Raw genomic sequence first — 15,753 nt, 5'->3', positions numbered from 1 at the left:
GGCCTGAATACAGAAGGGCCTAGAAAGAGCACCACTGTAACCAGAGGGGCCTGGAGGGGAGCGGGTCTGATTAGGGGAAGGGGTGGAGCAGGGTGTCTGCCTTGTATGATGCTGAGATTGTGGCCCCGACACCCAAGACACAGGCACAGACTCGGCCTTCACGTGGGTGTCCAGCCATCACCCCTTGGGAACAAACAGGCTGTCCTTATATCAAAGAATAATACACGGTTTTCAACATTCAATCTCTTAAGCATTTATTAGATCTGCTGGCTTCTGTGGACAGAGAACTCACTAGCTCAGCGTCCCTGCCCTTGGGGGCTCACAGCCCCGTCGTCTCCTGAGCAGAGTGAGAGGCAGCTCAGTACTTGCTGGGCAGGCCAGGAGGTCGGAAGATATTGGGGTCTACACCGCTCCGGCCCATTCTATTGGCCAACTGGTCGGCCTCCGAGTCCTCCCGTCCGTGGCCACTGTCTCCATGCTTAAAAAGGTCTGTGACTCTCTGAAGATTCTCCCTGGCATCGCTGGAATGGAGGAGGGCAGGTAGGGGATTACTCCAGGGCTGACGAGCAACAGCCCACCCTCCCCATCTCTCCTCTTTCCAAGGAATCGAGGACTCTGACAGGAGCTAGGAAAGAGGGAATGAAGCCTGAGGCTGCCCGGGCTCAGCCCACCTCAGCCCTGCGGGTCCCCTTATGCTGGGTGAACAGCACCCATGGGGGAGGCTTGGGAATCGTCTGTCCCACCAGCCTTGCTCTGCTCTTCAGCCACTCAGACCCCACACAGGACACAGAGGGTGAGGGTGGATAAGAGGAGGAGAGGCCACAGCCCTACAGGAAGTTCTCCAGGGCTTGGCCCCTCCTGGCTGTCCGAGGCTCTCACACCCATCCCTGCATCCTCAGGGCCCCTGGTACCTGATCACTTCAGCAGCCCAGACGCCCCCAGGTCCCCTTTGGGCAGCGTCATAGTTGCCCCGGGCGTGGAAGTACTTGTCGGAATTTTTGTAATTGGCTTCTCTCATGTCAGAGTAGGCTCGCCACATGTCTTTAGCCCCTGGGAGGAAAGCACATAGAGAAAGAATTATCAGGTGGACAGAAAACTGTGACACACCTTAGGGAAGAATCAAGGAATGAAAAATCTTCCACTGACTCAGTTTCATCCTGTGGCTATAGCACCATGAGTGCCATAGAGTGAGAAGAGCATTCTTGTGTCTAGTTTCCTGCTCCTGGTAACTCGAATGAGAGTCGTTATGGGGGGGATGGGCACAGCTGCGTTGGACCTGGTTGTCGGGCCCCTATGATGCTGTCTCTGGACTGCATCTCACTTAGGGCTCCATGTGACATGTTTAAAGGGGAGAAGGGAGCTATCTTTATAGGGCAGGATTCCTCAGCTTCATACTATTGACATTTTAAGCCAGATAATTCTTTGCTGTTCAGGGCTCTCCTGGGTATTGTAACACGTTTAACAGCATCCCTCACTTTTACCCACTAACGGGCAACCTATTCCCCAAGTGTGACAACCAAAAATGTTTCCAAACATTGCCAGATATCTCCAGGACACAAAATTGCCCTTGGCCCCGAACCACTGTTATAAAAGGAAGCCGCATAGGATGAGATCCAGGGGATTGGGGTGAGTGAGGAGGTGACCTGGAGGACAGATTCTGAGAAAGGGGCAGACATGCAGCACCTCTGCCCTGACGCCTAAGAAATGTATTCCTGCTGTGCGAATGCGCTCAATGTGACTTGATTCCCCTGCCTGTTAGGCACGTGAATGGCATCCTGAGGACTTTCTAGTGGACGGTATTGATGACGTGGGCTGCCTGAGGAAGCAAGCCCTCGAGCAGTGGGTCTTTGCCTCAGCCTGGTTACACCTTCCAATCAGCTGGGGAGGTACTGAAAGTCCCATGAGACCTACCTCACAGCCCAGGCCAGTTACCTCACACTCTCTGGGGTGGGTCTCAGGCATCAATAGTTTTCACTGCTCCCCAGGTGAATCCAACATGCAGCTGAGATTGATAAGCCCCCAGCTTGAGAGAGTGGCACTGGGACAAGTCTGCCCAGCAAGAGCTGTGGCCTCGTGCACAGCTGGGTTCAAACTTCTGTCCTGCCACCTGCTGACTGGCACTTAGTCCCTGGGCAGCAGACTCGGCTGCTCTCAGCCTCGGTTTTCTCCCCTTCAGATGGGGGGAGATGCCTCCCTCACGGAGGTATTCTGCAGGTAAGTAGGTGACCAACTGTCCCAGCCTAACCAGAACTGCGCCTGTTTTCCTGGAACTGCCCCAGTTACCGTTGAAAGTGTCCTGGAAAAGTCCTCAGACCTGGGCAAAGCAGGAGAGTTGGTCACCCTGAAGTGCATATAAGGGCCGAGTTCCTACCGGAAGCTTGAGATATGTTATTAGGTTCCCCACCCCGGTCGCACACGGGTTTTTTTGTCAGTTAAAAGGCTATAAAAGGGTAGGAAACAGACTGAACAGGGACAGTGTCACTGAGTATAGGAAGCAGGAGCAAGAGCTAAGCTGAAGGTCCCTGAATTATCCAATTAGGAAATGGAAGGTAAGAAGGAAGAGAAGAAGAAGAGAGGAAGGAAGGAAGGAAGAGGGAAAGGGAGGGAGGAAGGGAGAAATGAGTGGAGGGAGAAAAGAAGAGAGGGGAAATAGATGGATAGCTTTCATCCTCCTTCATGCAATTGGTCTGAGGGAAATGCTGTACCATTTCAAGACTTATTTTATGTCTTCCATTCAAACTTCCATTTCAGCTGGGAATGATGACTGTTCTTTCTCTAGTGACTGATCGACATAAATCCTGTGGTTTTCAATCTGTCTGAAAAAAAGCTCCCCAAACACCTGGCACATTCTACCACATAGGACAGCACCGCCTAAGACAGTAGCTCCAACCCTTAAGAGCGCTCATGGTGAATCCCAGAGGCCCATGGGTGTCATCCCCCCTCCACCAGCCTTACCGTCATAAGCCTCACCAAGGAAGGAAAACCATCGGCTGTGGACTCCCAGCACCAAGGAGCAGAGAATGAGGCCTGTGAAAAGCTTCATTGTGCTGAAATGAAAGGAGAGGGTCAGGGAGACACGGACAAGCCTTGTACACCCACTTTGGGATTTGTATGTCGAGGAGAGCCCGGCTGTTCTTTCCACTTGTTCTCATTAGACTCTCAGTGGTCCACCTAGGCAATATTGCAGTAGGACCTCACTCGGAGCCACTAGCCCTCAGCTCTGAACCCACCAACCCTGAACCCAAGCCTGTCTAAGAGGTCACCAAGGTGTGTATGGTGGAAGAAGAGAGCAGCTGGGACGTAGCTGTGTCTTGCTAAAGCAGCCTGTAATTAATCAAAAAGCATTTCCCATGTACCACGCTGCCAGCTCTGACCTCATTCAGCACAAATACAGAAGAGAAGATTTAAGTAAGTGTTTTCAAAGAAATCACTCCTTGGAGAACTTTCTCACCTGAACCCGGTGGAGCAGACCTGCTGGGGACAGGTGGCTGCATTTATACTGAGCCATCCCTGCTGGGGTCATGGGGTGAGAAGGAAAGCTGGACTGGTGCCTGGGAGAGAGTCCCTGCAGGTCATTTCTCCTACAAAACTGCAAAGGGTAACTTACTGGAGACCAGTGGCTGTCCTCATCCACAGGTCGTATTCCGCATTGTGCAACCCTGAGAAAACAGCAAGGCCTGTTCTGCCTGGTGGCCACTGTCAGGGGTGGAGGGGCTGAGGCCTGGGCCACCTGGGCTGTGGAGAAGAGGGTGTGGAGCTCCAGGAAGGAGGCCCCCAGGCTGCTGGCAGGTGTGTGGTTAGAGGATACTCCTCCAGCCTGGACCTTGCTTTCCTGGTCGTTTCCTCAGGATGGTCCCTTCTGGACCAGACAGCCGATGTGTCAGAAATTAAATCCTTTGAACTCACGTGTAAAGCCCTTGAGCTTCAAAACTGACAGGCCACCCCACCGAATGTCGTGGGTGCCCCGAGCACTTTCCACCACTCTGTGTACCTGTGCTGAGCTCTCCGCTCCAGGGCAGAGAAAGCCCTCTCAGCCTCTCAGCCATGCATTTCATATGGGTCAGCACCTATCATGACAACAAAAAAGAGAGGTATTATAAAATAATGAGAGGCTTTTTGACTTGATAAAGGTTAAATACCAATAATCTATAGCAGCAGTTCTCACAGTGTGTTCTAGGGAAACCTGAGGGTCTCTTAAGACCCTTTCAGGGGAGTCTGTGGGATCAAAACTATTTTCACAGTAGCACTAAGATATTCTTTTCCTTTTTCATTCTCATTTTTTTCATGAGTGTACTGGGTATGAAATGTTCATTGATATGGTTTGAGATTTCTACATTGCAACTGACCTTTAAGAAACTACCACTTGTCAAGTTTTGGTATCGTATCAAAGAATTGCCTGAATTATCATAAAATGCTATTAAAATGCTCTCCAGTTTTCTACCTATATGTTATATCTGTGTGATGTTGAATTTTTTTGTATACTTCAACCCAAATAATGTATTGTGACAGACTGAGTGTAGGATCAGACATGTGAATCCAGCTATCTTCTATTAAGCTAGATATTTAAAATTTTTCAAAAATGTAAAGCTACTATTTTTGTTATTAATCTTTTTGTTTTGGAAAAAGATTATTTTCATTAAAATATATTATTTATGTTAACATAATGGATTTATTAATGTGCTTTTATTTATTCATTTATTTATTTGACCATTTTTTAGATACTCTGCAAAGGGTTTTTCATAAATTAACTCAATCCTCATAAAACTTCATAACAGCACAATATATTATTGTGTTTTTAAATGCTCAAACATTTTTTCTTTCCAGTGTGTTAAATCCTGATAGAGTCAGGATAAATTAAATTTCTTTGAGGTCCTCAATAATTTTTCAGAGTATAATGGGACCCTGAGACACAAAAGCTTGAGAATCATTGCTCTACAGCAAATCTTATGTGTAAAGAAGACACTTTAGGTGCATTCTCAAGAAGGCCAAGAAGGAGACATGGATGTCCTCTTCTGATCACCTCAGTTTCACATTCTCCTGGAGGACCTGCCCGTTGCTAAGACAAGAAACATGAGGACGATAAGAAATGGAAGAGAAGAAATGAAACTATCATTATTTCTAAATGATGCAAGCTTTTACGTAGAAAACCCATCAGAATCAAATGGTACACTAATGAAGCCATTAAGAGAATTCAGTGAGATTGCCATGTTTCACATAAAAATTCAATTGTGTGTCTCTACACCAATTCTTTTTGTGTTGTTTTTTTGGCTGCGTTGGGTCTTTGTTGCTGCCCGCGGGCTTTCTCTAGTTGCAGCGAGCTGAGGCTACTCTTCAATGCGGGGAATAGGCTTCTCACTGCGGTGGCTTCTCTTGTTGCAGAGCACAGGCTCTAGGTGTGCAGGCTTCAGTAGCTGTGGCTCGCGGGCTCAGTAATTGTAGCTCGCGGGCTCTAGAGCACAGGCTCAGTAGTTGTGGCACATGGGCTTAGTTGCTCCACAGCATGTGGGATCTTCCCGGACCAGGGCTCAAACCCGTGTCTCCTGCATTGGCAGGCGGATTACTGACTACTGCGCCACCAGGGAAGTCCCAACACCAATTCTTAACAGTTAAAAAAATACAATACAAAATAGTACCAAAAACATTAACTATCTAGGGAAAACTTTAAAAATACACAAATATTTACAGAGAAAATTTAAGTTTGTTAAAGGATAAAAAGTGGGGGATGTATGTCATGTTGATGGAGAGGATGTTTTGAGTTAGTAAAGATATCAGTTCTCCTTGGATTAATTTATAAATTCAGTGCAATGCTAATCAAAAATTCCCCGTGGAATTCTTTTAGGGACACAACAGATTTATGTTTTATGGATGAATAAAGGTCCATGAATAAGTAAGTTAAAAAAAATAAGGGCCTAGGGGAGACATACGCTGGTCTCTAAGATGCGTGATCTTGGGATTTACCCCAAGGGGGGAGACAACTGTGATGGTAAGGCCAACAGATCGGGAGACAACTGCCATGAAAAAGAAGTTTGTTACTCACAGATCCCCAAAGAAGGGGGCACATCACACCAAGGGGTGGCCACACGAGGAAGCACCCAGGGTGGGCCAGGGGACAGAGAGAGGGGCAGAAAACGTGACAAACGCCTTTATTGTGGTTTCTGTGGGAGGACCAGTGAGGCACAGTGAGCGGGTTAAGGACTGGCTCATGTGAACACTTTCAGCTCTCGCTCGGCATAGGGGCTGGTTCCTAGTTGTCTGGTACCTGGCTCTGCTGTGATCAGGGCAGGTGGATAGTGGCCCAGAGCGTGAGGGCGCAATGAAGGAGGTGGTTGAAGTGTGAGCTCTGGATTGGTTGGTTTGTATTTGAAAGGCTCACTCACAGGTTACTTTACTATCACAGGTTAGTTTACTAATCTGTAAGAATTGGCTACCTCTGGGAGAAGCAGTCCCTCCAGGGGCAGGGAGGCCCCAGGATGTGAAAGCATCAAAAACACAGATACAGAATGGAAAAACATGTTTAACACAACTTCTGAGGCATCCTTGGAGTGGCTCGGGCATCTCGCTGCTGTCAGATGAGCCAGGCTGTATGAAGCTCTTGTCAGTGGATGTTGGATCCTTGCCTGGCTTGCTTTATCTTGTTGTAAATCCCTGTAATCTCTACTCTTCTACCTAAATGTCTCCGGTCTCAATCCACACCCAGCGGTCCACTCTTCCTCCTCTGCAGAATGGTCAAGGACCTAGTGAACTCCTCAACGGCAGGTTCAACTATGTTCTAGAGTTCTTGTCAGTCAGAGTGCAAGTGCCTCCTTTTCTCGGCTTTTACACATTTTTGTCCCCAGCCTGCCACTCCACAATCACAACCCAAAAAGTGCACTCTCTCTGTCCTCCGCCACCTGCCTGCATCCATCCCACGGAAGCTTCCATTCCTACATCCCCAGTGTGTTCCATCCACTGTTCACACTCTTCTTTCCCCGGTCTGCACCACACCTCAAGGAACAATCCGGTCACCTTGATGCCACAGAGCACTGGCTGCACTACTTGTGCCTGTGCAGGGAGGATGAGATCGGGCGCCCATTGGGTCCTCACCATCTCTGCCACATCTCTCATGAACCGTTCCCGGGTGCAGTCCAACACCATTTTAACATTGCCTGTAGGATGGTGAGACGGAGGATGGTACACACACTTCTCCATGGGTACCCATTGCTTGATGTGAAATTGTTTCATCCACATCTGGGTTAAGGACGATCTTCAAAGCTGTGTGGCTCTACTTCTCTGGTGCCTATTCTGGACATAACTGGTGCTGCAAACATCTCTCAGTTCTCTTGGTCCCTGGGGATGCCCTCTGGCCCAAAGACAGAGACAGCAGTCACAGTTGTCTCCCCCCTTGGGGTAAATCCCAAGATCACGCATCTTAGAGACCAGTGCATGTCTCCTCTTGGTCCTTATTTTTTTTAATTTACTTATTCATGGACTTTTATTCATCTATAGAAAACAAATCTGGTGTGTCCCTAAAAGAATTCCACGGGGAATTTTGATTAGCATTGCACTGAATTTATAAATTAATCCAAGGAAACTGATACCTTTACTAAGTCAAAACATCCTCTCCATGAACATGACATACATCCCCCACTTTTTATCCTTTAACAAACTTAAATTTTCTCTGTAAATATTTGTGTATTTTTAAAGTTTTCCCTAGATAGTTAATGTTTTTGGTACTATTTTGTATTGTATTTTTTTAACTGTTAAGAATTGGTGTTGGGACTTCCCTGGTGGCGCAGTGGTCAGTAATCCGCCTGCCAGTGCAGGAGACACGGGTTTGAGCCCTGGTCCGGGAAGATCCCATATGCTGTGGAGCAACTAAGCCCGTGTGCCACAACTACTGAGCCTGTGCTCTAGAGCCCGTGAGCTACAACTACTGAGCCCGCAAGGCACAGCTACTGAAGCCTGCACACCTAGAGCCTGTGCTCTGCAACAAGAGAGCCACAGCAGTGAGAAGCCTGTGCACCGCATTGAAGAGTATCCCCCGTTCGCTGCAACTAGAGGAAGCCCGTGGGCAGCAACGAAGACCCAACGCAGCCAAAAACACGACAAAAAAAGAATTGGTGTAGAGAAACACAATTGATTTTTTATGTGAAACAAGGTAACGTTTCACATAAAACCCGGTGGAGCAGACCTGCTGGGGACAGGTGGCTGAATTTATACTGAGCCATCCCTGCTGGGGTCATGGGGTGAGAAGGAAAGCTGGACTGGTGCCTGGGGGAGAGTCCCTGCAGGTCATTTCTCCTACAAAACTGCAAAGGGTAACTTACTGGAGACCAGTGGCTGTCCTCATCCACAGGTCATATTCCGCATTGTGCAACCCTGAGAAAACAGCAAGGCCTGTTCTGCCTGGTGGCCACTGTCAGGGGTGGAGGGGCTGAGGCCTGGGCCACCTGGGCTGTGGAGAAGAGGGTGTGGAGCTCCAGGAAGGAGGCCCCCAGGCTGCTGGCAGGTGTGTGGTTAGAGGATACTCCTCCAGCCTGGACCTTGCTTTCCTGGTCGTTTCCTCAGGATGGTCCCTTCTGGACCAGACAGCCGATGTGTCAGAAATTAAATCCTTTGAACTCACGTGTAAAGCCCTTGAGCTTCAAAACTGACAGGCCACCCCACCGAATGTCGTGGGTGCCCCGAGCACTTTCCACCACTCTGTGTACCTGTGCTGAGCTCTCCGCTCCAGGGCAGAGAAAGCCCTCTCAGCCTCTCAGCCATGCATTTCATAAAGGTCAACACCTATTATGACAACAAAAAAGGGAGGTATTATAAAATAATGAGAGGCTTTTTGACTTGATAAAGGTTAAATACCAATAATCTATAGCAGCAGTTCTCACAGTGTGTTCTAGGGAAACCTGAGGGTCTCTTAAGACCCTTTCAGGGGAGTCTGTGGGATCAAAACTATTTTCACAGTAGCACTAAGATATTCTTTTCCTTTTTCATTCTCATTTTTTTCATGAGTGTACTGGGTATGAAATGTTCATTGATATGGTTTGAGATTTCTACATTGCAACTGACCTTTAAGATACTACCACTTGTCAAGTTTTGGTATCGTATCAAAGAATTGCCTGAATTATCATAAAATGCTATTAAAATGCTCTCCAGTTTTCTACCTATATGTTATATCTGTGTGATGTTGAATTTTTTTGTATACTTCAACCCAAATAATGTATTGTGACAGACTGAGTGTAGGATCAGACATGTGAATCCAGCTATCTTCTATTAAGCTAGATATTTAAAATTTTTCAAAAATGTAAAGCTACTATTTTTGTTATTAATCTTTTTGTTTTGGAAAAAGATTATTTTCATTAAAATATATTATTTATGTTAACATAATGGATTTATTAATGTGCTTTTATTTATTCATTTATTTATTTGACTATTTTTTAGATACTCTGCAAAGGGTTTTTCATAAATTAACTCAATCCTCATAAAACTTCATAACAGCACAATATATTATTGTGTTTTTAAATGCTCAAACATTTTTTCTTTCCAGTGTGTTAAATCCTGATAGAGTCAGGATAAATTAAATTTCTTTGAGGTCCTCAATAATTTTTCAGAGTATAATGGGACCCTGAGACACAAAAGCTTGAGAATCATTGCTCTACAGCAAATCTTATGTGTAAAGAAGACACTTTAGGTGCATTCTCAAGAAGGCCAAGAGGGAGACATGGATGTCCTCTTCTGATCACCTCAGTTTCACATTCTCCTGGAAGACCTGCCCGTTGCTAAGACAAGAAACATGAGGACAATAAAAATGGAAGAGAAGAAATGAAACTATCATTATTTCTAAGTGATGCAAGCTTTTACATAGAGAACCCATCAGAATCAAATGGCACACTAATGAAGCCATTAAGAGAATTCAGTGAGATTGCCATGTTTCACATAGTTAATGTTTTTGGTACTATTTTGTATTGTATTTTTTTAACTGTTAAGAATTGGTGTTGGGACTTCCCTGGTGGCGCAGTGGTCAGTAATCCGCCTGCCAATGCAGGAGACACGGGTTTGAGCCCTGGTCCGGGAAGATCCCACATGCCGTGGAGCAGCTAAGCCCGTGTGCCACAACTACTGAGCCTGTGCTCTAAAGCCCGCGAGCTATAACTACTGAGACCGCGAGCCACAGCTACTGAAGCCTGCACACGTAGAGCCTGTGCTCTGCAACAAGAGAAGCCACCGCAGTGAGAAGCCCATGCACCGCATTGAAGAGTAGCCTCAGCTCGCTGCAACTAGAGAAAGCCCGCGGGCAGCAACGAAGACCCAACGCAGCCAAAAAAACAACACAAAAAGAATTGGTGTAGAGAAACACAATTGATTTTTTATGTGAAACATGGCAATCTCACTGAATTCTCTTAATGGCTTCATTAGTGTGCCATTTGATTCTGATGGGTTCTCTACGTAAAAGCTTGCATCACTTAGAAATAATGATAGTTTCATTTCTTCTCTTCCATTTTTATTGTCCTCATGTTTCTTGTCTTAGCAATGGGCAGGTCTTCCAGGAGAATGTGAAACTGAGGTGATCAGAAGAGGACATCCATGTCTCCTTCTTGGCCTTCTTGAGAATGCACCTAAAGTGTCTTCTTTACACATAAGATTTGCTGTAGAGCAATGATTCTCAAGCTTTTGTGTCTCAGGGTCCCATTATACTCTGAAAACTTATTGAGGACCTCAAAGAAATTTAATTTATCCTGACTCTATCAGGATTTAACACACTGGAAAGAAAAAATGTTTGAGCATTTAAAAACACAATAATATATTGTGCTGTTATGAAGTTTTATGAGGATTGAGTTAATTTATGAAAAACTCTTTGCAGATTATCTAAAAAGTGGTCAAATAAATAAATGAATAAATAAAAACACAATAATAAATCCATTTGTTAACATAAGTAATATATTTTAATGAAAATAATCTTTTTCCAAAACAAAAAGATTAATAAGAAAAATAGTAGCTTTACATTTTTGAAAAATTTTAAATATCTAGCTTAATAGAAGATAGCTAGATTCACATGTCTGATCCTACACTCAGTCTGTCACAATACATTATTTGGGTTGAAGTATAGAAAAAAATTCAACATCACACAGATATAACATATAGGTAGAAAACTGGAGAGCATTTTAATAGCATTTTATGATAATTCAGGCAATTCTTTGATACGATACCAAAACTTGACAAGTGGTAGTTTCTTAAAGGTCAGTTGCAATGTAGAAATCTCAAACCATATCAATGAACATTTCATACCCAGTACACTCATGAAAAAAATGAGAATGAAAAAGGAAAAGAATATCTTAGTGCTACTGTGAAAATAGTTTTGATCCCACAGACTCCCCTGAAAGGGTCTTAAGAGACCCTCAGGTTTCCCTAGAACACACTGTGAGAACTGCTGCTATAGATTATTGGTATTTAACCTTTATCAAGTAAAAAGCCTCTCATTATTTTATAATACCTCTCTTTTTTGTTGTCATGATAGGTGCTGACCCATATGAAATGCATGGCTGAGAGGCTGAGAGGGCTTTCTCTGCCCTGGAGCGGAGAGCTCAGCACAGGTACACAGAGTGGTGGAAAGTGCTCGGGGCACCCACGACATTCGGTGGGGTGGCCTGTCAGTTTTGAAGCTCAAGGGCTTTACACGTGAGTTCAAAGGATTTAATTTCTGACACATCGGCTGTCTGGTCCAGAAGGGACCATCCTGAGGAAACGACCAGGAAAGCAAGGTCCAGGCTGGAGGAGTATCCTCTAACCACACACCTGCCAGCAGCCTGGGGGCCTCCTTCCTGGAGCTCCACACCCTCTTCTCCACAGCCCAGGTGGCCCAGGCCTCAGCCCCTCCACCCCTGACAGTGGCCACCAGGCAGAACAGGCCTTGCTGTTTTCTCAGGGTTGCACAATGCGGAATATGACCTGTGGATGAGGACAGCCACTGGTCTCCAGTAAGTTACCCTTTGCAGTTTTGTAGGAGAAATGACCTGCAGGGACTCTCCCCCAGGCACCAGTCCAGCTTTCCTTCTCACCCCATGACCCCAGCAGGGATGGCTCAGTATAAATTCAGCCACCTGTCCCCAGCAGGTCTGCTCCACCGGGTTCAGGTGAGAAAGTTCTCCAAGGAGTGATTTCTTTGAAAACACTTACTTTAATTCTTCTCTTCTGTATTTGTGCTGAATGAGGTCAGTGCTGGCAGCGTGGTGCATGGGAAATGCTTTTTGATTAATTACAGGCTGCTTTAGCAAGACACAGCTACGTCCCAGCTGCTCTCTTCTTCCACCATACACACCTTGGTGACCTCTTAGACAGGCTTGGGTTCAGGGTTGGTGGGTTCAGAGCTGAGGGCTAGTGGCTCCGAGTGAGGTCCTACTGCAATATTGCCTAGGTGGACCACTGAGAGTCTAATGAGAACAAGTGGAAAGAACAGCCGGGCTCTCCTCGACATACAAATCCCAAAGTGGGTGTACAAGGCTTGTCCGTGTCTCCCTGACCCTCTCCTTTCATTTCAGCACAATGAAGCTTTTCACAGGCCTCATTCTCTGCTCCTTGGTGCTGGGAGTCCACAGCCGATGGTTTTCCTTCCTTGGTGAGGCTTATGAAGGTAAGGCTGGTGGAGGGGGGATGACACCCATGGGCCTCTGGGATTCACCATGAGCGCTCTTAAGGGTTGGAGCTACTGTCTTAGGCGGTGCTGCCCTATGTGGTAGAATGTGCCAGGTGTTTGGGGAGCTTTTTTTCAGACAGATTGAAAACCACAGGATTTATGTCGATCAGTCACTAGAGAAAGAACAGTCATCATTCCCAGCTGAAATGGAAGTTTGAATGGAAGACATAAAATAAGTCTTGAAATGGTACAGCATTTCCCTCAGACCAATTGCATGAAGGAGGATGGAAGCTATCCATCTATTTCCCCTCTCTTCTTCTCTCCCTCCACTCATTTCTCCCTTCCTCCCTCCCTTTCCCTCTTCCTTCCTTCCTTCCTCTCTTCTTCTTCTCTTCCTTCTTACCTTCCATTTCCTAATTGGATAATTCAGGGACCTTCAGCTTAGCTCTTGCTCCTGCTTCCTATACTCAGTGACACTGTCCCTGTTCAGTCTGTTTCCTACCCTTTTATAGCCTTTTAACTGACAAAAAAACCCGTGTGCGACCGGGGTGGGGAACCTAATAACATATCTCAAGCTTCCGGTAGGAACTCGGCCCTTATATGCACTTCAGGGTGACCAACTCTCCTGCTTTGCCCAGGTCTGAGGACTTTTCCAGGACACTTTCAACGCTAACTGGGGCAGTTCCAGGAAAACAGGTGCAGTTCTGGTTAGGCTGGGACAGGTGGTCACCTACTTACCTGCAGAATACCTCCGTGAGGGAGGCATCTCCCCCCATCTGAAGGGGAGAAAACCGAGGCTGAGAGCAGCCGAGTCTGCTGCCCAGGGACTAAGTGCCAGTCAGCAGGTGGCAGGACAGAAGTTTGAACCCAGCTGTGCACGAGGCCACAGCTCTTGCTGGGCAGACTTGTCCCAGTGCCACTCCCTCAAGCTAGGGGCTTATCAATCTCAGCTGCATGTTGGATTCACCTGGGGAGCAGTGAAAACTATTGATGCCTGAGACCCACCCCAGAGAGTGTGAGGTAACTGGCCTGGGCTGTGAGGTAGGTCTCATGGGACTTTCAGTACCTCCCCAGCTGATTGGAAGGTGTAACCAGGCTGAGGCAAAGACCCACTGCTCGAGGGCTTGCTTCCTCAGGCAGCCCACGTCATCAATACCGTCCACTAGAAAGTCCTCAGGATGCCATTCACGTGCCTAACAGGCAGGGGAATCAAGTCACATTGAGTGCATTCGCGAAGCAGGAATACATTTCTTAGGCGTCAGGGCAGAGGTGCTGCATGTCTGCCCCTTTCTCAGAATCTGTCCTCCATGTCACCTCCTCACTCACCCAAATCCCCTGGATCTCATCCTATGCGGCTTCCTTTTATAACAGTGGTTCGGGGCCAAGGGCAATTTTGTGTCCTGGAGATATCTGGCAATGTTTGGAAACACTTTTGGTTGTCACACTTGGGGAATAGGTTGCCTGTTAGTGGGTAAAAGTGAGGGATGCTGTTAAACGTGTTACAATACCCAGGACAGCCCTGAACAGCAAAGAATTATCTGGCTTAAAATGTCAATAGTATGAAGCTGAGGAATCCTGCCCTATAAAGATAGCTCCCTTCTCTCCTTAAACGTATCACATAGAGCCCTAAATGAGATGCAGTCCAGAGACAGCATCGTAGGGGCCCGACAACCAGGTCCAACGCAGCTGTGCCCCTCCCCCCATAACGACTCTCATTCGAGTTACCAGGAGCAGGAAACTAGACACAAAGAATGCTCTGCTCAATCTATGGCACTCATGGTGCTATAGCCACAGGATGAAACTGAGTCAGTGGAAGATTTTTCATTCCTTGATTCTTCCCTAAGGTGTGTCACAGTTTTCTGTCCACCTGATAATCCTTTCTCTATGTGCTTTCCTCCCAGGGGCTAAAGACATGTGGCGAGCCTACTCTGACATGAAAGAATCCAGGTACAAAGATGCAGACAAGTACTTTCACGCCCGGGGCAACTATGACGCTGCCCAAAGGGGACCTGGGGGCGTCTGGGCTGCTGAAGTGATCAGGTACCAGGGGCCCTGAGGATGCAGGGATGGGTGTGAGAGCCTCGGACAGCCAGGAGGGGCCAAGCCCTGGAGAACTTCCTGTAGGGCTGTGGCCTCTCCTCCTCTTATCCACCCTCACCCTCTGTGTCCTGTGTGGGGTCTGAGTGGCTGAAGAGCAGAGCAAGGCTGGTGGGACAGACGATTCCCAAGCCTCCCCCATGGGTGCTGTTCACCCAGCATAAGGGGACCCGCAGGGCTGAGGTGGGCTGAGCCCGGGCAGCCTCAGGCTTCATTCCCTCTTTCCTAGCTCCTGTCAGAGTCCTCGATTCCTTGGAAAGAGGAGAGATGGGGAGGGTGGGCTGTTGCTCGTCAGCCCTGGAGTAATCCCCTACCTGCCCTCCTCCATTCCAGCGATGCCAGGGAGAATATTCAGAGAGTCACAGACCTTTTTAAGCATGGAGACAGTGGCCACGGACGGGAGGACTCGGAGGCCGACCAGTTGGCCAATAGATGGGGCCGGAGCGGCAAAGACCCCAATTACTTCCGACCTGCTGGCCTGCCCGACAAGTACTGAGCTGCCTCTCACTCTGCTCAGGAGACGACGGGGCTGTGAGCCCCCAAGGGCAGGGACGCTGAGCTAGTGAGTTCTCTGTCCACAGAAGCCAGCAGATCTAATAAATGCTTAAGAGATTGAATGTTGAAAACCGTGTATTATTCTTTGATATAAGGACAGCCTGTTTGTTCCCAAGGGGTGATGGCTGGACACCCACGTGAAGGCCGAGTCTGTGCCTGTGTCTTGGGTGTCGGGGCCACAATCTCAGCATCATACAGGGCAGACACCCTGCTCCACCCCTTCCCCTAATCAGACCCGCTCCCCTCCAGGCCCCTCTTTTTACAGTGGTGCTCTTTCTAAGCCCTTCTGTATTCAGGCCTCTTCACTCCCTGGCAGTAGGGTCCTGTCAGCTTCTCTGCCCTGGGGTCTAGTGCCCTTAGTGCGTCCTCAGTGGTGTCTGTGTGCGGGCAGGGGACACAGCCTCGGGACGACTGGATCGTGGAATCCTGCTCCAGCAGCTGCACCTTGATCTTCTGCTCATCTCTCAGCAACACCTACAAATCCATCTATGAAC

At 47.4% G+C, this 15,753-nt stretch overlaps 2 protein-coding genes across 2 annotated transcripts; one reads left to right on the top strand and one right to left on the bottom strand.

Annotated features, from left to right (window-relative positions):
- Positions 1-358: 358 nt before the first annotated feature.
- Positions 359-3,046, bottom strand: LOC132525960 (serum amyloid A-2 protein-like). The gene is made up of 3 exons (XM_060159560.1): positions 2,956-3,046; positions 912-1,050; positions 359-521 (listed from the first exon to the last, which is right to left on the bottom strand). Exons 1-3 carry the CDS (start codon positions 3,041-3,043, stop codon positions 359-361), a joined length of 390 nt encoding a protein of 129 aa, XP_060015543.1. The 5' UTR covers positions 3,044-3,046.
- Positions 3,047-12,097: 9,051 nt separating this feature from the next.
- LOC132525957 (serum amyloid A-2 protein-like) lies at positions 12,098-15,309 on the top strand. The gene is made up of 4 exons (XM_060159557.1): positions 12,098-12,185; positions 12,513-12,604; positions 14,509-14,647; positions 15,038-15,309. The coding sequence occupies exons 1-4, from the start codon at positions 12,181-12,183 to the stop codon at positions 15,198-15,200; spliced, it is 399 nt and encodes a 132-aa protein (XP_060015540.1). The 5' UTR covers positions 12,098-12,180; the 3' UTR covers positions 15,201-15,309.
- The last annotated feature ends 444 nt before the right edge of the window (positions 15,310-15,753 follow it).

The sequence above is a fragment of the Lagenorhynchus albirostris genome, chromosome 9, assembly GCF_949774975.1.
Source record: "Lagenorhynchus albirostris chromosome 9, mLagAlb1.1, whole genome shotgun sequence".
Classification (NCBI taxonomy): Eukaryota; Metazoa; Chordata; class Mammalia; order Artiodactyla; family Delphinidae; genus Lagenorhynchus; species Lagenorhynchus albirostris.
This window is presented reverse-complemented; position numbering and strand designations above follow the sequence as displayed.

What these genes read in the sequence shown, in the direction of transcription:
- LOC132525960 (XM_060159560.1), bottom strand. Translation starts at nt 3,043, where the DNA reads ATGAAGCTTTTCACAGGCCTCATTCTCTGCTCCTTGGTGCTGGGAGTC. An exon ending in CCTTGGTGAGGCTTATGACG is followed by an intron (nt 1,051 to 2,955) that starts GTAAGGCTGGTG and finishes CTTTCCTCCCAG; the next exon opens with GGGCTAAAGACATGTGGCGA. An exon ending in TGGGCTGCTGAAGTGATCAG is followed by an intron (nt 522 to 911) that starts GTACCAGGGGCC and finishes CCTCCATTCCAG; the next exon opens with CGATGCCAGGGAGAATCTTC.
- LOC132525957 (XM_060159557.1), top strand. An exon ending in CCTTGGTGAGGCTTATGAAG is followed by an intron (nt 12,605 to 14,508) that starts GTAAGGCTGGTG and finishes CTTTCCTCCCAG; the next exon opens with GGGCTAAAGACATGTGGCGA. An exon ending in TGGGCTGCTGAAGTGATCAG is followed by an intron (nt 14,648 to 15,037) that starts GTACCAGGGGCC and finishes CCTCCATTCCAG; the next exon opens with CGATGCCAGGGAGAATATTC.